We start from the raw sequence: 22,222 nt of genomic DNA, 5'->3' as shown, positions 1-22,222 counted from the left end.
AAAATGATGTTAATTTGTGAAGATTTTCTCGCTGAACAAAATGTGTAAGTATCATAAATGATATTTTCTGCAATAATCTAAAATCTAATGGAAAAATCCCACAGGCTTTTTGACAGGGCACCAGAGAGAGAGTGAACCTCCTCATCAGTCCACAGAAAACTGTCATCCCTGCAGCACTGTATACAGCCCACACTGTTTTGCCTATCAGGACCCCTTGTAGCACAGGTATAGATTTTGAGGGGGACACAGAGGACAAGTCCCCCTCAATATTTTCAACATATGCATTTGCCCCATCCTGATAAAAAAAACTTGAAAGTAGCCAAGACCTTTTATTTCATAAAATTAAGGACAATTACACCATATATTGATGACAAAAACATACAAATTGGTGAAATAAAATTAACCAGTATACAGGAAATTGAGTGTTTGATGCTCAAAATTTCCAGGTGAAGGACCTCCAAACCCCCATTTTATATATTTCCATCAGCGTTGAAACTAAACCTACGCCCTTGCCTTGAAGGGTTAGGGACTGTGCATTACTTGGAAGTCATGGGGGGAAAACATGACTTCCAAACCTGCATTTTTTTTTTTTTAAAGAAGTCAAATGGAAATTATGGAAGATAAACCTACATAATAATTATGAACTTGCTTTGTGATTATGTTACTCTGTAGAATCATGTAAAAGGACATATATGTGACATGATTTTGTTTGTTAGTTTTTCTTCTCTTTCCTTCTAGACTTATTTGTTAATTTTTCTTGATGTACTTGATCCCATCTCCATATTATAAAAAATATGTGCCTTGTATTCTTGAATGTCTGAAAAAAATATATGTATGCCATGAACAGAGCCTTTCAAACCATTAAAAACAAACAAACAAACAAACTAAAAAATGGCCAGAATTACACAATTTCCAATGGTCCTTGTACACATCATGTCCAACAAATACTTCCATCAGAAAAAAACAAATACATAACCAAATCTGAGTTTAAAATAGTAATAATTCATCAAAATCACTTTATTCTACACGTCTCATTTAAAATTTGGCCAAAAATAAACTGTTTGCACAAACTAACCACAGTGCATGATAAGAGGGGGAAAACCAAAGCTTATTTCAACTCTAGGATTTCATCTTCAACTTTTAACTTTTGATTTTTAAACATCAAAGGGTATGTTTTAAAAAATCTGATTACTAATTTATGGTGGATGGAAGTGACTCACGGAGGCTCAGTGAAAAATATCTGTAACTTCAGGGAGGGTGGGAAAAAAAACCCAGCCATCCTTCCTCTGACAAGTAAAGAACAGTCCCTTAAATTGTAGGAGTAAACACCTTGGCCTGCCATAGCGAAGAGGGTCTGAGAGTGCCAGAATGTGGTGCATTCAGCAGTTTAAAAGGAGCAACAAGAATAACGGACATTTGTCTTTTACCAATATGGTTTTATACATAAAAACACGGCAGAAAACCACCTAAATCCATCCAGCGTGTACAAGTTTTGAAGACAAACTTTGCACCAACCTGAGGATGTCGAGCGACACCGCGTGCGCGCGCAGTTCAGAATGCGCCCTGCACGCGCTCCCCGAGTCAACTGGAGACGAAAAAATGGTGGCCAGCGCTCGAGTACAGAAGCTGCTCCGACGATATAAACTAGCGATTGCCGCCGCACTAACTATCCTCCTGGTCCAAGGGCTTGTGGTATGGAGTCTGAGAAGCCTGGAAGAGGGCGAGGCAGAGGTGAGCCACTATCTCCCCGCTTATTTCTGACGCGACAGTGATTCGCTTGGGTTTAATTGTAAGAGCTAGCCGTTAGCGCTTAGCATAGCTCACTGTGTGTTATGATACAGTAACGCTAGCCGATGCTAGCTAAGTTAGCAGTTGGGGAACATCGCCGCTCCGAAACATTTTAGTACAACCGGACCAGCCCTGTCTTGTCTGTCTGTCACGGACCGCAGCACCAGACCAGTGCGGCACAGTTCCCCCTGCTACACGGTCATAAGTGTGAAATTACAGGTATTTTTAGCGCTCGTGAAATGGTTGTTAACTTGAGTAAGAAGCAGCAGTGGTCCTCACACTGGTGTTGGTCACTATATTTCATCTGGAGTTACTGTGGTTTTAGGAAAATGTGATGATGTCCAGGCAAACAAACCATTGCTACACATTTCAGAGGCAGAGGAGGTCTGTGAAGTGATGCAACTTTTTGGGAGCATGTGAAATGACTCCGTTATGATTCATTGATCATGACCAGATCATCATTATGAGCTGAAACGCGTCATATAGCTCTCCCTGGATACTCAGCATCTGTTCTACTTTTTGTATTTACATCCACCAGAGGCCTTTCTCTGCGGGGGCTGCTCTGTCTCTGTGACCTTCACTAAGCTGTGAATCACACCACAGAGGGAGCATATCCCAGGGATAAAGGCTAAAGTTGAGCAGAGAGTTGCCTCCTCTGTGCACCACTGAAACAACGCATTCAATATTTGCCAAGTCCACCGTGGGAAGCTTATCTCTGTGTCTCCCTTGCACACCTGGAGCGCACTGCCCTGAGGCACTGCCTGTTCCCACCCCCCCTCTAAATGAGGTGAAGTGAGCTTGTTAACAGATGTGACCCTCAGAAGACTGTACCTGTATAGCAATTTTTTTTTGAGGCAGACCGATACTGATAAAGTCACAGGAATGTAAGCTGAAACCTGAGTTGAGCACTGTGGTGTCTCCCTATCATGATATGACAAGCGTGGACTCTGTATAATATTCCTCCCAACATGGATAGATTGCAGATCTGTGCCTGGAGGGGAAAGCAGGCGGCGGATGTAATGCAGTAGTGTCGGTGTGGGAAAATAGTTTGACCCAGAGATGAGAAAATAGGGATCACGATTCTCTTGTCAGTGTGCCGTGTCCCCCAAGGCAATGATGTGGAGCAATTCACTTAACTGTGAGATAAACAGTAAACACAAAACTAATTCTCAGTAAGTGCCTGGTGCTTTGCTATTCATTTAATATGAGCGATACAAGCCGAGATGAAGTCATCCATTTCCTTTGGACTCTCTTAAATGTGACATTGTGACAAAACAGGAAGTGTGGCATGTCCTTCGTTGTATTGCAGAGGCAGTCTTCCTTTTGATATACATCACCTGTGTGTATTATAAGCCTCTGGGCTGTCTGCCACCTCATCAGGCTTAAACATGCTTCAACAAAGATACAGAAATGTCTGTAGGGGTCTGTGGTTAACTGTGGTTCACTTAGGACTGTAAAGCAGCAGACGTACACGCCCCTACACTCTTAACACAACTACACTTAGTATTTGCTGTCCAGTGCCTCAGGCCACACTGAAAAACTGCACGGATTTTTCATTTTATTAATAATCCAAGTGTTAGTCTAGTTTTGTATTAACAATTTAAAGTTGTAAACAGGGCTCTTGCATTTCTCGTGAACTCTGCTTTCAGTAATGTGACACTGCTGCTCAGTGCACATGTCAGCCTGACATGCAGCTATGTTGGCAGACACCTATGCAAATATCAGCGCACGGTGTCTTTGCGTGTTTGCACACTCGCAGATTCAGAATCAAATTTCAGGCTTAAGAATGCATATTAATCATCACCTCGCTGCTGAGCTGCGCACGTTCAGTCAGGGAGGCTCGTCAGTACGGTCAACATGAGTGAGAGTGACTGCATTCCTCCATGCTCTGTGGTCTCTGCATTAATTGGCATCTGCTGTAATCAGTGGCTTGTTGTGCATGTGTGAACACAGCCACGTGCATTTATATTTAAAGCCCTTTTACAGACAGGGGGAAAGGATTGTGAGGACAGAAGACTTGTCATCCTTGTGTCACCCTCTGCTTGCCTCTGCTCTCCTGCAGAGCTGAGCACTTGCTGCTGCCTCCCCACTTCAGCAGATGGCGATGCTGATATGGTTTCACTCGACTTTAATTGGAAAGTAAAGAGGCTGCCCGGCTTGCCTTTGAATCAATACATTTTTGACATGATGGTGTTAATTAAAAACTGTGAAAACGAGTGATAAGGAAAATTGAAACATTAGCCCCTGCTGCATGCTCGTCTTCTGTGAGAGAACATTTAGTCTCGCAGCCAAAAAATAAGTAGTGTCTTTATCAGTTTTAGCTGTGTAAAGGCATTAAAGATGTTCACAGTAATGTTTTTATTAATTTAGCAGCTATGTGCCACCATAGAAAGAAAAAGTCCCACCACTGTTGGAGAAAATGTGAAGTATTCTTCGGGACTTTGATGCTGAGAACAAAAGTGTATACCCTAATTATTGGGTTTCTATAGCAGAAATCTAGCTGTGTGTCTCTTAATTCTTCACCCCAATTAAAGGAACCCAGGATTCTTGTTTAGTGATGTTTAGGACTGCCCAAAGCTGACAATAACCAGGTCACTCAAGTGCATGTAAACTCACTGAAAGAGGCTTTCAGTGCAATGACTGGTATGTAACTGGGCTCCACAATGCCTCTTACTGTAATGGGTTTGAGCGTGCAGTTGGCAATCAGCAGCAGACTGTGCTGTGTTGGTTGGCAGCTGGTTTATTGGCACTGTATTATCTGGCTCCTTGTCTACCACGCATCACCAATCCCTCCCCTGTTCCCACCGTCTCTGGGCTGTCGGCGTGCCAGCGGCATGAGGCGAGTGAGCCCGCGTTCTGCCATATCGTCTGACAGAGGCAGAAAGCTCTCAGCCCACTCACTGTTCTTCTTCCTCTTCTCCAAGTGCACATTTTGAAGGGCCTTTTGTGTGATCCAGTAATCTAGTGTGCCAAAGCTGTGATGCTGTTTGGCTAGAAGATTTAAAAATGGCTTAAGTCCTGTTTTTTTTTTTCCTCCTAAGCCTGCCTTCCATTTTCGGAGGTGTGATTTGTGCTCCAGTAAGACTGATTCTCTCTTTACTCCTTACTCTCACTTTGGACATTGAAACCGTAGGAAGCAATCCAGATTAATGATGGTTGCGGTGTGTCCGACACTGGATTCTCACATCATTACAACACCTCAGTGCCTTTTGTTTTCACAAGATAACCTCTCTAGCTTTATTTAGATTAACTACAGCTTTTTATTGGAGGAATACACAGCTCAACACTTTCCTTAGTGCTGATCCTTCTCTTATATTGCTGATTTTTACTGAACCACAACAAGATGACAAATGCTTTTAGGACTTAATGTCTCCTTTAGGGATGTTACAGCAAAAGATACCAGCTATGGGACACATGAACAACTTTATTACTTCAAAGCAAAGCAGATATACTGTAAGAGGATCATGTCTTGACATTTTTAGGGAGCCTATAAAGCCTCAGATGCAAATGTTGTACACAGATCATGATGTCGTAGTGAAATGCTTTGATGTTGAAGATGTATTAATCATATTAAAGGAAAATAATAATACAAAGCTGGGTCAAAGATGGGGCTAATGTCAAGCAGAGAGCACATATGCATAATACATCACATCGGTCTGTGCGTTCACATAACAAAATCCATCCTGATATCTCACATTTTAATAATGCGTTTAATTAATTAACTGCGACTATAAGAAAATAATTTTACCTACTGCAGAACTAGTGCTGCAACAAACAATTACTTTTCATTGTTAATTAATCTGTGGATTATTTTCTCGATTAATTGATAAGTTGTTTGGTCTATTAAATGTCAGAAAATGGTGAAAAATATCAATCAGTGTTTCTCAAAGCCCAAGATGACGTCCTTAATTGTCTTATTTTGTCCACAACTGAAAGATAAACTGTTTGCTGTCATAGAGGAGTAAAGAAACTATAAAATATTCATATTTAAGAAGCTTGAATCAGAGAATTTTGACTTCTTTATTTTGAAAAATTCCCGCAGTGATTAATTATCAAAATTGTTAGTGATTAATTGAATAGTTGACAACTAATCGATTGATCGTTGCAGCTCTAACACACAAATACATACACACAGAAGGAGCCTGAATTCTGTGTATAATAGCCTTAATGTCTGAAGTTTTAGGCTAAGTTTTCATGTGTGTGTGTGTGTGTGTGTGTGTGTGTGTGTGTGTGTGTGTGTGTACACACATATGACACACACACACACATACATTTGTATGCATTCTTCCTGCATTTTTTGGCAGCGGGTGCAGACAGAGGTTGGTTGAGGTCTCTCCAGTGAATCACTGGATTCATTATGTGTCTTTGAGTGTGTGTGGCTATCCAGAACTGTGCTTTTTGCAGATTAGCTCCACAAAAAGGCAGAGGCTCAGCTAAAAATAACCCAGATCAGAGAAATGGAGAAAAAACACAACAAAACCGAGTAAACACATCCTTCCCTTTGGGACTCTTTGAGCTGTTGTCTTAGTGGTAGTCTTAGTTTACCTTATGTCATTCCTGGATTGTGATTTGACGCCTCCTCCCAGTTGTGTTTGTCCAAGATGTTCTTAAAGCAATAAATCTGGATTTAAATTGCATTTTTATTCTTTCTCTCTCTCTCTCTCTCTCTGTACGGCTTTCTTCTTCTCTCCTCTGTCTTCAGAGAAAAACACGACGATCTAAGCTGCCTGACCACAACAGCCAGGATCCCAAGAGAGACGCTGCACTTTGGGAGAAACAAAACTCTTTGTCTGGGAGAAACAGGGGCAGATGGAGCGGCAGGTCAGAGAGAACAGGAGGAACAGCAGCCAGTGCGCTGAGGAGAGGGACCGGCCGCAAAGGAGAGAAGGCCAGCAGCAGGCTGAAGTCTCCCCAGGAACGGGGCATGACGGGAGCTGGATTGGATGGTGGTGTGGCCCTCCATGACCTGTCCAGCAGCCGCAACTTCAGCGAAACCCGAGGCGGCACTGACGGGGCAGCCAAATTACCCGCCGCTGCCATCCTGGGGGAGCCGGGCAGCGTGGATGGGGCGCACCAAGCCCCCAGCAGTGACTTTGTGCCTAAATGTGATATCATAGGCAAGGACGCACTGTCTGCCCTTCATCGTGCCGGGTCACAGCAGTGCCGACAGGAGATCGCCAACATTGTGTGTCAGCATCAGGCTGGGAAGCTCATGCCAGACGCGCTCCCTCAGTTCTGCCCCCAGCTCGGTGAGAACATGTGCACAGATAGTGTGATAACGCTTAAGCTGCAGATAATCTACTCAGTGAGATTTCTCATCATTTATTTTTCTAATTTTCACCCACTGATTTTGATTTTTTTAATTAAAACATTTCTCATTACTACATTTTCTTGAATATCCAATGAAATGTATGATGGGGTTTGTTTTCTCAATCTTGTTATTTCTAAAAGAAGCCCAGAAACTTTTAACATAGGTCTCTGTAAATGTTTCATACATTAAAGCTCTAGTTTGTAGGATTTAGTGGCATCTTGTGGTGAGGTTGCACTTTGCAACCAACTAACACTTTTCCCATGCGCCAGGCGTGGGTGCGCAAATAGCCTTATCTAGAGCCAGTGTTTGATCGGTCCATTCTGGGCTACAAAAAAAAAAAAACATGGCTGACTTTGTAGATAGAAACGGATCTTTCTGAGCAAATGAAAACACAATGATTCTTAATTTCAGGTGATTATAAACTAATGAAAATAGTTATGAGTAATATATTCTATTTCTGTCAGTGTGTCCCCTGACATCCTACACACTTGGCCTTTAATAAAAAGCCCTTCCATTATTAAACCCCCAAGTAGGACTGTTTAATAATTGAATGTAATCACACTGTCTCTGTATGTAAATCTTTCATGACAAAATTTTCATTTGAAGATATTGTGGTTTAAAGTTCTCATGTCTAAACAGACAATTAATCATATAATACTTGAGAGTATGCATTTTTTTTAAAGGGACACTTGGCTAGCTTTCTGTCTCTGGCTTTTATCATAACAGTGTGGATAGTAAGTGTAAATGAACTGTGGTAAACTTGCCTGCATTTTACCAGCGCCCAGATCTCCCTGCTCATCTCCCAGAGTTTCACTGGCTCTAGGGCTGTTGCTTGAACTACAGATTTTACTTTCACATTTTATGCCCACCACAATGGACACAAATCATATAGAAGTGGATTGAGAAAGAGAGACACCTCTCTATCTCGCTCTAACTCAGACCAAACTGGTATCAAACTGTAAAACTAGGCATTGCTGATCAAATATAAAATGTCTTCAGAAACTTATGTTAGTGCACTGTTTGGCTTTAATGCAAGAATGTATGAACAGGAAGTGGGTATCATACTGCTTAATGAAATGGAGGCTGACAAAATTGAGATAAATCAGTAAAATTAAGCAGAGTTGATCAAACATGAACCAAGATTCTGTTAGTGTTGCCTATTTCTTGCCTCAAATGTTGTAAGACACATATTTTAGTGCACTGTTTAACTGTTACTTTTTACTAGCAGACTGCCATATTGTTTCCTGTGTCAAAACAGACAAGCTTGCATTACATTACCCATCATCAGGAGCATTTATTGGTCTTGTGTGGCGCAGTGCATTCTGGTAGCCACGGCCCTTTTGCTCTGTTTCCTCTGGTCATGTACCACCAGTTTCAAAAGTCTTTGCATCTTACTACTGTATAGACAGCCTAGTTTTATGAAAGGACCATCTTTCCAGGACTCCTTTAATAATACTTGTTCCAGTAAAATACTAAGAAAATAAAAGAACATTTGACTCACTGGGATAAACACAACTAAATGTGTCCTATAATGTCCACAAAATAATGTTGCGTATATCACCCATTGCTTGCACGGCAAGTAATGGGTAGACATCAAAGGCAGCCAATCATATCCCACATATCTCTGATATTAGATACTTTTGTATAGCTGTTTTACTCATCTGTAGTGTAGGGATTGTGCTGGGACAAAACACTCAACCTACACCTCTGATTTGTTTGTGAGTTCAAGTGAACAAAGTTGGTGGCATTCAGGTGTGTGGGAAGCCTTGCTGAAGGAAAAATGAAGATGAAGCAACAAGGACAAGACAATCCTATACATTTCACACATTAACCTGTTATGTAACCTTCTTAAATCAATTTTTATCCATTGAACGGTGTATTTCTCAACACCCTGCCTATGAGATATTATTCTCCAGACCCTACTGAGTGCTTTATGTGTCTGTCTTCTTTGGCCAGGTATATCAAATCAGGTCCAGGCTGTTGGTGAGCTGGACAACAGCCTGTCTAAAGTGGAGAACCCTGTCAGAGTGGCTTTTGTTCTGATGGTTCACGGCCGTGCTGTACGGCAGCTCAAGCGCCTCATCAAAGCCATATATCACCGTGATCACTACTACTACATCCATGTGGATAAGGTAAGCTCTGAAAGGAGACCACAGTGCCTTGACTTGCAGGCATCCTCCATTGTTTCTGCTCGCACAGAGACAGCATGGAAGAAACATCCAAATAAGAGACAATTCATTCTTCTACGTTGTGATACTAGCTTACATTATTGTTTATTTATGCTCAAGCTGAACATTGAAGAATGCATTTGGCAGCTGTGTGCCTGGTGCTGACTACACTGAGCTCACAAATGCTTTTACCAGTTAGGTCTTCTTGCATTATGAAGGTTAAATATATCCTGTGGGTCTCGCAGTGTGGTAAAGGGGATTAGCCTGGATTGAGTAGAGTGTGGTTATTCTTAGAGGCTGGATTTAGTGGAGGAAAAGTCTGCTATCATGTGCAGCTGGAAGGCAAAAGACAAATGGCAGAGACCTCAGGTGTGTTCAGCGCAGACCGCAGAGGAACAGGTGGCTGTCGTCAGTGCACCTGTGTAGCCGGAAAGGTTGTCCCGGGGAGTTGCTCTGTTCTGCTGCCAAGGGGATGCTGGAGAAGCTCACCGGAGGCAGTGATGAATGAGTAGTCAGTGGGACAGACGCAGCACAGACACCATCTTAGTCACTTTGCCAACCTAACCTCATTTATCTCTGAGGCAAAAGCCTGTTTGAGAGATGAGGCTGTAAAACAGGTCAGGTTGTACTGGAGTCAGTCTTCCATCTCCTTGGCACTCTGCACTGTGAGGACTGTGAGTTTAGGCCTGTCATTCTGTTGTCTCCTGTATGAACACGACCAGGAAACCCTCAGATTCGTGCAACGTCTGAAGAAGTCCTGGCTAAATTTAAGACTTGTCCACTCTTTATTTAACATAGGATGGAGTCAGTAGCCCATTGTTTGTGCTTCACTAAACACAATTGGACTTCATGTCCCTGAACAATTAATTTAAAGTGTCTTTTTCTGTTAAACTGCCCATTTATCGCTTCAGGACCTTTATTAGCTGTGTTTATTTGGAAACAGGCTGCTTGTTAATTAGTTGGTAATTAATCTAATTTAGCTCCAAGGGGAAATTAAAAGAAGGTCTTTTGAACCTACAGATTTTGGCTTCCTGCAGTCTTCAGACAAACGGTCACACATGCTCACTCGCAGCTACGTCTTTCACCACTTTTAATGTCTCTGCTGCACAAAGCTTGACAGCTGCGTGGCTCTTTGACTTCCTCCATCTCATCCTTTATTCCTTCCTAAACTTTAATCCCTGTCTGACGTTTCTTTTTCTTTCTTTTTTTTTAAACTCACTTCATCTTAGTTCTGTGTCCCTGTCGCCTATTGCCATTTTGAGAAGGAGATTTGCTACAAGGCAAAAATAGCTAATTTTAATTTTCTCCTTCTATCATCACAAAGCACCATGTGGTTGTTGTTCTGCTCCGATCAGATTCTCTTTCAACACGAGCCAGCTCTGTGTCGTTGTCTTGGCACAGTGGCATCTGCAGATCTGTGGGAACTAGATTACATTTGTGATGCGGAAACTGAGTTTTCACTCAATTAACTGTTTGACCTTTTGGCTTTGAAATTCTCCAGCGGTCCGGCTACATGCATCGGGAGGTTCTGCAGATAGCCCAGCAGTACCCAAACATACGAGCCACGCCGTGGCGGATGGTCACCATCTGGGGTGGTGCGAGCCTACTCAAGGCCTACCTACGCAGTATGCAGGACCTGCTCTCCATGTTGGATTGGAAGTGGGATTTTTTCATCAATCTCAGCGCTACAGATTTCCCCACCAGGTTGGTCAGCTGGGTGACGTCATTTTACAACTTCCTTAGTTCACAACATAATTCTTCAGCACCAAATATCCCTGTGTAGCTTTGTACTCACAGCGTTAAATACAGTGTGTCCAGTGCAAATGTTGATGTGCATTAGTGTCTATCTAGACAACTTTTCCAGTTTGTTCTGATAATTGCTTGATTTCCTTTTTCATAGCTGGCTTAAAGGAACAGTTCACCCCAAAATGGAAACATGTAGTGCTATTGATCAGTCTAGATTGTTTTGATGTGAGTTACAAAGTATTGGATTCCTGCTGCCCCCGCAGCACATACACACACATATTGACAGGGCGAACTGCTGCATCACATGGCTAGCATTACCTAACCACAGAGTCGAGCCTTTTTAGTGTGAGTTTGTTGGGACTGTTTAAAGGCTTGTTGTTGCATTGCGTATGAGCCACTGCATGCTAACTAGGAGCTCTAACCAGCAGCTCTGGAGACAGTCCTTTAGTGCTGCGTTCTGCTTAACGGCAGCAGGAAGCTTGCTGATCTGTTGGGGGAGTCAAGCAGTCAGGGATCAGGGATCTGAAACTATAAAAGACTTTAAAGGTGTACCGTCACCTACTGTATTGACGTGTGTAAATATTGCCCTTGTTAAGTAAATTAAAGCAGCTTTGTGTTTTCCCATTTATCTGCTATAATTTCATCATCAGAATAATACATGATAATGTACATTTCCCCATAGTGGGATAATTTATTGGCCTGATATAAATCGTGCATCCCTAATTTTTTCATACCTTCCTAAAATTTCACGAGGGCTATATAGTATGTGATAAACTCACTAACACTGTCTTAGCTAGTCTTGTTGGTCATCTAGTTTGTTAGATAACTCCAGCAATTCCCAGCTCTGGTTTGGTCCAAAAAAACTCTTAAATTGACCTAGTTAGATGTGAAAACATGCTGTTTTCTTGCAGTCTATCTCTGCCGTTGCTGGCTGTTGAAAATCATACCGCTGGGATTTATGAATACCCTTGTATACCAGAAAATTTAATACTTCCCAAGCCTAGTTCCTACATGAAACTGCTCACAACATGGTCTTTGGATTGTCTTGAGTAACTGGGTCATGATTTCTGGAAAGAGACATTGCTGTCGTGTTGTGTAAATGTATTTTTTGGCTCTTGGAGCACCACAAGCTGAGTGCCATGAAGTTCCCTTATTTTTGAGAGAAGGAAAACATCTCTACGGCCGATATCTCCAACACTTGGCACCTCACACCAAAACAATATAGATTTTTAAATAACGCAAAAGGTAAGAGGAAAAATATGTATTTTTGATTTGGGGGAGAACTATCCCTTTAATCTTTGATATGCTGCATGGGGATTTGATTCCTTTGCATACCTACAGTAAATATGACTTTGACTGCAATATCAGTAGCAGCCATAGCATTTGCCAGATGAAAAGAGTACCGTGGTAGCAGCATTAAATGGATTGTGTTGGTCACTGAATCACAGAGCTGGCACTAAGTAGCCTTCTTTCTTGCTGATCAGTTTTGCTGGATTTCATTCAAGGATATTGTCAGCCAGCACCCTGCTCAAGCCAGCATTTTATTTTCCAAAGAATCTTCGAGAAGTCGTTTTCTTTCTTGACCTAACCCCTCTTTCTTTCAATTCTCACCTCTACACCCTTCTGCAGGACCAATGATGAACTGGTGTCGTTCCTGTCGCAGCAAAGGGACAAGAATTTCCTCAAGTCCCACGGGAGGGAAAATGCCCGGTGAGTATGCCGGCTGTAAAATACAGACCAGCTAAGACACACATTTGGTTGGCATTTTTACTCTAATTTAATCTGACACCACACACCAATAAATTAAAGGGATAGTTTAGATGTAATGATGCATGTTGATTCTGTAAAGATATTCCAGCAAGTTGGCAGCTGCCAATGGGACCAATTAACAGACCATTTTAAACTGCTGTTGATATCACACGAGAGGCAAAAACAACGATGAGCTGATTCTTCTGCCATTATTTAATTCAGCATGGCAGCTCAGACAGAAATGGTTTGTTTGATCGTTTACTTTGATGAATGCTGCACAGAGCGTCACAATGCCTCTCCCACACATCAATTTAAACCATGTTCTGTTCTGAAGGTTTATTAAGAAGCAGGGCCTTGATCGTCTCTTCCACGAGTGTGACAACCACATGTGGCGTCTCGGCGAACGCAGCATCCCAGAAGGCTTGGAGGTCTCAGGTGGCTCTGATTGGTTTGCGCTCACCCGCCGCTTCGTGGAGTACGTCATCAACTCCCAGGATGACCTGGTGTCGGGGCTGAAGCAGTTCTATTCCTACGCCCTGCTCCCTGCTGAGGTAAGTGAGCCTTAGGTGGTCTGTTTATCTCCCGTAGTTGAGACAGACAGTTTGATATACAAGTCTGTCTCAAGCTCATCCTCCCCTGCCAAGTCAGAAGAGCCTAGCAGCGGAGATAATGTAATACTTTAAGCTTTCAGGCACAGCGTGCAGCAGAGGTGCCAGACGAGAGAAGGGTTCACTTGAGTTTATCTGACTGTGGGGTTTAATGTCTCAGAGGAGGTGCGGTGGTGTGTTCCCTGTTGTTTGAGGCTACAGAGGCGTGACCTTTTGCAATTTAGAGTCAGTGGATATAAACTGTTTATACTTGTCTTTCACAGTTTACAGTGACTTCACTCTCACACAACACAGCCTTTGTTGTACTGCACAGTGCAGCAGAAATAATGTATTTACTCCTGCTTCTTTCTAGTCTTTCTTCCACACGGTGCTCGGGAACAGTCACATGTGTGACACCCTGGTGGACAACAACCTGCGTGTCACCAACTGGAACCGAAAGCTGGGCTGTAAATGCCAGTACAAGCACATTGTCGACTGGTGCGGCTGCTCTCCCAATGATTTCAAACCACAAGACCTCATCCGGATCCAGGTGAGTGGGCCAGCTGCACAACAACAACTCAGACATTTTTTTCTCTCTTACTTAAAATCTGTTTTATTTTTATTTATTTATGTATTTATTATTTTTAGATTGTGTTGTTTTATATTATTCAATTTTAATTTTATTTTATTTTATTCTATTTTTCATTGCTTTGTTTTATATTTTATTTTAATTTGTTTTATTTATGTAATTTAATTTGATTTAATTTTGTTTTATTTAATTTTATTTTATTTATTTATTTTTTTAACTAGCTCATTCTTTCCTAGTCTTTCATACAGGAAATTCCAGATATTATCAAATATTAAATGTTTTTATTAAGCTTAAAAACAGTTGGTAGGCAGGCCATGTAAAGACATAATAAAGGCATGTAGATTTTTTTATTTATTTATTTTTTAAAGTAGAATACTTTTTAATGTACGTTATGTTCCAAATTCAGTAAGTCCAGTCAATAAACTCCCGTGCACTCCCGCTTTTTATTAAATATTATGCTATCCTACATTTGTTTGGGCAACACATAAACAGAAAGAATTACTGTGTCCTAACTGAATACAACACGAGCGTCAGCAACAAAATCAGTTTGATTGCATTCTTTTCAGCTGGAATGTCATAAGGGGCCTGACCTTTTGTTGGACGCCCTGTTTCCCTGTTGTTGTTTTTTTATTTCACTTAAATCTTCATTAAATCAATTTTTGTGTCAATATCATGTCAGTTGCAACATCATAATAAAATAATTGAAAAATAAAAAGAGCTAACGAAACAAAAACTCCTCGGGTAAATACACATTTTTATACCCTTAATGTGTTAGCGCATCGATTGATTATTGTTCCAGCCCAATGTCATCTTTTTGAGTCTTGTATAGAGTCAATTTCTACCATTTTCTTTGTAGTTGTGCTACTTGTTCTCACAGTATGTGTCATTTCTTCCACAGTTGCTGGCCATTGGTCCTTTGTTGGTGGTGTTTCTTTACCCCAGTTCCTAGTGATAGCTTTCTTGCTTGCTACTAGCAATATTTTGATCTAATATCTATTGCTAGCAGTAACGTTTTCTTCAAAAAATGTACATAGATAAAGCTCCAAACAATGAGGAGGATATGAGGAACCTCATATCCTAGTATGTGCTTAAGCTCTTTACAGCTATCCTAAAATACAGTTGTTTTCTGGCATTTCCAAATAACACAACAGTGGTCTACATCTAAAGACCCACATTCTTGCCAACATTTCTGGCAGGATGTCCTATTTGTATTTATTCCTGATGCTCGCTTTGAAAGTGCTGTTGTGAGGACTTACCTATACGATACCTCCTCGTTTCACTACAAAAAGCTAAATAATGTGGCAGCAGGCTGATGGGAGATCACTAAGAGGCTGAATGTTTCTGGTAAATGACTGTCGCTGCTAAGAACCTACTTGTGGCTGCTTAAATTGCATGTCATTTGCAGTAACTATCACAGTATGAAAGATTTAGTGTGGACAGAGAAATCTGATGTTAAGCGTTGCGACGGGATTGTCGGTCACTTGCTTGCTGTTAGGTCTGCACCCTATTCCTATTTTCACAAGACATAATGACCATAAAGATTTAAATATGTTGGACTTGAACAGATTTCTCCAGTCAAAAATTGACAATTACTGGATAACTGTGATTATCTCTTATGTTTAATTAGCACCAGTTTGGTTCAGTGTCTCAAAGGCTAATTTCTGTTACTTTCTTTTCTCTTATCCACAGCAACTGACCCGACCGACATTCTTTGCCCGCAAGTTTGAGTCAACAGTGAACCAGGAGGCCATAGACATCCTGGACACTCACCTGTATGGCCAGTACGCTCCAGGCACCATTGCCGTCAAAGCGTACTGGGAGAGCCTGTTTGAGCAGCTGGACGGTGTGAGCTCACTCAGTGACGTGGCTCTCACTGCTTACACTGCTTTCTTTCGCCTGGGACTTAAGAATCTGGTGACGGCTCAGAGCAACGTGGAGACCTGCAAGTCCGTACACACTGTTTACTGTCTTATTTTTAAAGGATGATAACAGGTTTATTTCTTTATTGAATACAGTCATGTCTTATGTGTGATTTTTTTTTCCCTGCAGGTTTGAACCAGTAGGCCACCCTCTGTCTGTACACGTGTACTTTTATGACGACCGTTTCCAAGGATACCTGGTGCGTCAGGAAGCCCAGGCGGTGGGTTCAAAGGTCAGGGAGACACTGGAGATGTGGGCAGTGCCTCAAGCATCGCTTGTCCTCGAAACAAACCTGAAGGAGTTTGAAAGGCTCAAGAATCTGGAGGTAAGTGTACTTGATGACGAGGATTCTTCATTATCATTGAAGATTCTGTCCTGTGCAAACTTTTTAATATCAAGGCACCTTAAGGAAACTGCTTCACAGGAAGATTTTCTTCCTGATATGAAAAAATTGGGGTGGTTTTATCAGGGCTTGATCATCTGACCAAAACTGGACTTTGAAGTTTAATTAGTTTAAAATTTTGTTAATACTGGGAGGACGGCTGGAGCTGAAAGTGCCAACATGTCCTCTCTCCTTGTCCTCAAATAAAATCTGAAAGTCAAAGACGCAGGAGACGTTGTTTTGCTGTATTGTTACTTCAGGACTGATTCCCTTTGTCTCTGTCCCTGGCAGATCGGTACAGAGTGGGATCCTAAAGAAAGAATCTTTCGGAACTTCGGTGGCGTGATCGGCCCTTTGAATGAACCACTAGCAGTCCAGAAGTGGGCACGGGGTCCCAACCTCACCGCCACTATTGTATGGATCGATCCAGCTCTGGTGGTCGCAGCATCTTACGACATCACGGTGGATGTGGATGCAGAGTACACCCAGTACAAACCACCACTGCAGCGCCCCCTGCGGCCCGGTACCTGGACGGTACGGGTGTTAAAACAGTGGGAGCGCGTGGCGGAAGTTCACTTCCTTGTCATGCCCTTGACCTTCAAAGACAAGGAGCCACTACGCAAAGGTGAGACGTGGATTCAGAGCATTTCTATATATCAAATTAAAGGATAAAGCTGTCGATATTCCATATTTTTTTCTTATTGTCAAACATTCCCATGAAACATACTATTTGCCGACATCCCTACTGCCAGTTTGTGGTTGTTGTCATCTGCCCACAGCTGTAAGCCTCCATGTTGAAGTATAAAAGCTTAGGTATTGTGTTTCTCTGGGACTATTTTCATCTGCTGATATGGTGTGTTAGTGCGTAAATCCAGCAGCAGGACAGTGTATGTGGGATTGATTCCAAATAAGCTGCAGTGCCTGTGTTTATGATAATGACGGAAAATTGTCGCCATTGTGAGTGTTGCTCATTGATGTGTTTTTAATTGTTTTGGGACAACAATGGAGCTTTGAGCCAAGAGGCATAGACCATATCTGGTTTGGATACACAGGCAATTAAGGGCTTGGTGCTCTGATCATAATTTTTGGGGCCAGTCACTGATTGCTGGAAGCAGTATCAGTCGATACCAATCACGGGATCCTTTGTCAAATGCCCCTGTTTGTTTTTGTGATTAAAAACCTAGAGGACGAATCAACCTCATCTTTTACTAAAAGTCTGGGCAGTTCAGTCTTTGTCAGTGAAAACCACAACTATTTTAGTGTAGTTTTCAATGAAAACTAATAACTTTTTAGGTCAAACTTTATTCACATAAGATTTTATCTTGTCACTATAATCTGAGGAAAAACCAGAGGTTAAATCATGACTTTCCCTGCTACAGTTTGACCTCGGCATCCCCCCTGTGTATAACAGACACTTGGTCTGCAGAGAGACAACAGATCAGACTATTTATAACCAATCAGCCATAACTGTAAGAAGCCAATCAAACGTGGCCCCCATTACAGGCAGTGCCTTGGCCGTTTCATGGGATTATTGATGATGAGAAATATTTTAGAACAGTGATTCAGATTTGTCCTCGGTCATTAGTTCAAGGTCCACACAGTTTAATACATTTAGTGTTATACTAGCATTTGTCCGTGCCGTCAAGCTAGTTTGCTGTCTCTGTCAGGTAGCTGTCTGTTGTTCACTCGCTCTACAGCAGGAAACAACACTTGAAATGCACTGTACTTAGAAATAAAGTGTGTTTTTTACAAAACTGACACACTCAAGAGTCACTTGCGGTCCACTGAGAATGGACCCGCGACCCACTTTTTGACCGAGACCCACCAGTTGGGAACCACTGATTTAGAATACCATAATTAAAGGTTTAAAGTTTAATATGTGATCCCTCATGAGGAATAAATGTGTTGGATCAAAGCTAATTTTCCCTTTTTAATTTCTCTTTTTCTGCACAATTGAATGTTGACTCCAGAAGAGGACAGCTGGCTCCACGCAGGTCCTCCAGGTAACCTGTACCTGGAGCAGAGCTTCCAGCAGCTGAGCTCCGTATTGAAGCTGCCCCCTCAGGAGCCTGTCATGCAGGAGGCCCAGCGCAAAGCCCAGCTTGCAGGTCAGCCCCTCGAGGCGTGGGTGGACAGCAGTGTAGGGTCCTTCTGGGTTACAGGTGGCCTATGCGCCACACGGACTTCCTCTTGCCCAGCTGTGGGACTTTGCTCCAAGACTTCCTGGAGCTCTCTGTCCCCGGACCCCAAGTCTGAACTGGGCCCGCTCAAAAGTGACGGGCGGATCAGGTAGCCCCCAGAGAGGAGAGACTCTACACTTCAATACATATGCAGGACGACTGAGGGAGACCTGGACCTGCACTGAATAGCTCCAGGAGAACCTGTGTGAACCGGATATTGTCTCAGAGCTCAAGGGCACATAAACAAAAAGACATCTTCCTGCACTGAGGAGCTGAGACATTCTCCGTCAGGTGGTAATACGGACTTAAAAGAGGAGGATGTGACTGCTGGAAATTTGCACATAGAAGACTTGTGTCATTGTTTGCTGAATGGTTACACGGATGCCAGATGTTTTGTGTTATTTTGCTGGAGCACAGGTTGTCAGTAAGGGTTGGAGTTTGAAAAAAAAACCTCTGTGCATGTTTGAACTCTGTTTTGGCGCACAGTTTTCCTCTGCTTTGAAAGAACCAGGAAGCAGTTGTCAAAACCTGACAACAGGTTCCTCTTCATTTCAAAGAAGAGTGGAACCTCTGAATCATATTATTGTGCTTATTTTGAAGCATTATTATGTAAGCATAAGGAGCAGACAGATGAAGTGCACTTTACTGTAAGACTACAATGTTACACAGAGGTCACTTGGTTACAGTGAGAGGAGCAGAAGTTAAAGAGTCATGAATAAGGTCACATCACTTCCATTCTACAGTAGACTCTAAAGTAAAAACGTGCACTGTCAATCCCCTGCACAGACACATCACTAAATGCTTGGACTTGTAACCTGTATTAGGAAACGATATGGAAAGAGAGTATAGAGAGAGAGTATTTCTTTTTTAGTTCTGTTAACTGTGACATATCACTTTTGAACATGTTTTTTTAATGTGTTTGTTTTTTCGTTAGTTCCCTGAGCTGGCTGTAAAGTGTTAGTTTGTCTCTCATGTCCATCGTTGCAAAAAAAGCCTCGAAGTTGCTCTTCTGGTCAAAGGAAGTGCCTAGACACAGATAGCGAGGTTACGTTCAAAACTCCCTTGAAATCCATGACAAAACAATCTCAACTTAAAGCGTCCAGCTACGGCTCTGTGGCGAGAAACTCCACCTGCTGATGAAGGCTGGTAATATTTTAAACCTTCAGAACAAGGGAGAAAGAAGTTCTTAAGTTGAGATTGTTTTGTCAGCTGTTGATTTTAAGGGCAAGAATGAACTTGAATCCTCTGGAATATTTTGGTGCTTTATGGCTCCAGAATTCTTCTGAGCTGAAGGTGAAGAAAATATGATTACAATTTTAAAGGAATAGTTTTGTTTGTGTTGTCCAGAGTTAGATGAGAAGATTAACACTACTCATATTTTTTAAGGGTAATTAGGCTATAGCCCAAAGCGGGCTAATTAAGCTTAGCCAAAAAGACTGGAAACAGAGGTAAACTGCTAGCATGGCTTCCAAAGGTAACTAAATCAGGTAATCTCTAAAGCTCAGTTTTCTGTTTAACCCATGGAAAAATTGAAGTTTAAAAACAACACATCGTTGTTTTGTTGATTGTGATTTCGACAATTTCTTGGTTGGGACCAGGCCCTCGAGAACAGGGCTGAAGCCAATTTTATGTAATTAGCTGAGCACTAAACAGGAAGTTAGCCACTTTGCAAGCAGAAGTCTCAAAGGGCCTGCTCTATGGGCCACATGATGAGAAAGATCTGCGTAATTTCATAATCTGGAGCTTTTTGCCTTCATGCCCCACTCAATAACTTTCATAGGGATGATGGGACTGGCCTCCAACGCTGTATCCAGTTCTCTTTATACATCTGGACTTTGAAGCCAATTTTACATAGCAGCCAAACCGTGTCACTACAACTTCCAGGTCCATCACTTCACGGCATTGGCTCAAAGACTTTTTCCCCATTGACTGACAAGGTGAAAGAGAAATTTGTAAATCTGTGGATACAAAGAGCCACAGGATTAAATAGTTTACCCCTGTTTAAGTTAGCATAGGGCTAAACCGGGAGTTAGCTGCTCTGTTGGTCAGGTCTCTAATGCGCTTGTTCTATAGGCCCAATGATGCGGAAGCTACGATTGATTTCATACTACAGAAATTGGTATGAAGTTTTGTACCACGGGCACTTTTTTGGCTTCATGTGCCACTGAGCAGCTTTCATAGGCATGAACAGGGTTCTGCCTCCAACACTGAATCCAATTCTCTTTATACATCCTTGGCCCCCAGAAAGCGCCCAACATGGAAGATAATTTGACACAGTGGCCAGATCATGTATCTTAAACTTTCAAGTCCGTCATTTGATACCAGATACGTCTTCCTGTGGACTTACATTATGAAGATGTCTGTAAATCAGTGGATATATTTTTTAAGCGTCACAAACTCCATGAAATGACTTGTTTCACTATCGAGATTTGATCCATTTGGTCCAAGCACTAAACTGGATGTTAGCCATTCAAACAAAGTTTCTACTGCGCTTGTTCTATGGACCCCACGATGTGGAAGATCTGGATCATTTCATACCTGGGAAGTCAAACGTTTTTGGCTTCGTGCGTCACTGAATAACTTACATAGGGAGGACAGGACCCCGCCTCCAACACTGCATCCAGTTCTCTATATACATCCATGGTCGGGACTAGCTAGTAACTTCCAGGAGTCTCCGCTGGTTGCCTGGCAATTGGACCCAACCTAGAAATAATGAAAGTCTGGCACATAACTTAAATTTGTTGGTTTTTATCATTTTTTGTACAAATAAAATAAGCGATGTACAACAAGCTGTCGAGGTGCTGGTGGGTGGATTGAGTTACCTTTGAACACAGCCAGGCTAGCTGTTTCAGCTCTTTATGCTAAGCTAACTGGCTTCATAATAACCGCAGAAGCATGACAGTGTTATCTCATCTAAGTCTGAACAAGACAGAGAATACGTATATTTCCCAAAAATGTCAACTTTCCTTTTGATTTTTGAATTGCGACCTTGGTTAGACACCGTATGTTTTACCTCCTTTGTATCAGTTTATATGCAGTATTGTCACTTCAGTTTGTTAGTGTGCGTCATTTGCCTCACAGGTTGGTCATTGTTCTCATTTAATTTTTTTTAAGGTGCATTTCAGCTCAACTCTTTATGTCCACCAACCAAAAATGTTCAACAGTACACTGTATGTTTGTGTTTGTACGTTAGCATGATCAAGAGAATCTAAGCTGCCTTCACTTAGTGGAAAGATGAATTGTTTACTACGGGATAAAAGCTTCCAGAGATGTGCAATGTATGCCTTTTCAGAGGATAGTGAGACCCCCTGTCTGTGTCTTAGTTTGCATTTTAATCTGATTTTAAATGTTCTTAAATACTAGTCAGCCACCAATATGAGTTTTCAAGTGACCTTGTTTACCTTGCACAGTACAGTCGCTTCAGTGAAGCCCCAGTTTTATCGATACAAGAGAGCGAAGAGAAATTGGCTGAACAGATGTTATTTTTCTATACTGTTTGAGAGGAAGTGTGTGTGTTCGTTCATCTCCAGTGCTCTGTTAAACTATTAAAAACTGCTGTCTAATAATGTTGCATCTGACAGTCCCGTTTGTTCAGTGACGTTTGAAGCAGACCTTGTTTTTGGGAGGGTTGAGGTCTCTTGAGGTCCTGCTGTGCCGCTGTGATAACCAGCAGCAGTCCGGTGGGTGAGTCATCCTGAGCTCTGTGGCTCTTATCTGAGTCGGCAACTTCAGCCTGTCACCGTTTGCCTCTGGGAAAGCTCATAGGATAGACATCCTGACTGATGACTCAATTAAAAAAAAA

General features: G+C 42.0%; 1 protein-coding gene across 1 annotated transcript; it reads left to right on the top strand.

The window, feature by feature from the left end:
• Positions 1–1,375: 1,375 nt before the first annotated feature.
• Positions 1,376–22,199, top strand: xylt2 (xylosyltransferase II). Its single transcript, XM_049560857.1, has 11 exons — positions 1,376–1,731; positions 6,491–7,037; positions 9,056–9,231; positions 10,769–10,971; positions 12,643–12,723; positions 13,097–13,313; positions 13,723–13,899; positions 15,628–15,884; positions 15,988–16,183; positions 16,532–16,865; positions 18,211–22,199. Exons 1-11 carry the CDS (start codon positions 1,522–1,524, stop codon positions 18,531–18,533), a joined length of 2,721 nt encoding a protein of 906 aa, XP_049416814.1. The 5' UTR covers positions 1,376–1,521; the 3' UTR covers positions 18,534–22,199.
• Positions 22,200–22,222: the final 23 nt, after the last annotated feature.

The sequence above is a fragment of the Epinephelus fuscoguttatus genome, linkage group LG19, assembly GCF_011397635.1.
Source record: "Epinephelus fuscoguttatus linkage group LG19, E.fuscoguttatus.final_Chr_v1".
NCBI classification, from domain to species: domain Eukaryota; kingdom Metazoa; phylum Chordata; class Actinopteri; order Perciformes; family Serranidae; genus Epinephelus; species Epinephelus fuscoguttatus.
The sequence above is the reverse complement of the archived record's forward strand: the minus strand, read 5'-3'. Positions and strand labels throughout refer to the sequence as shown.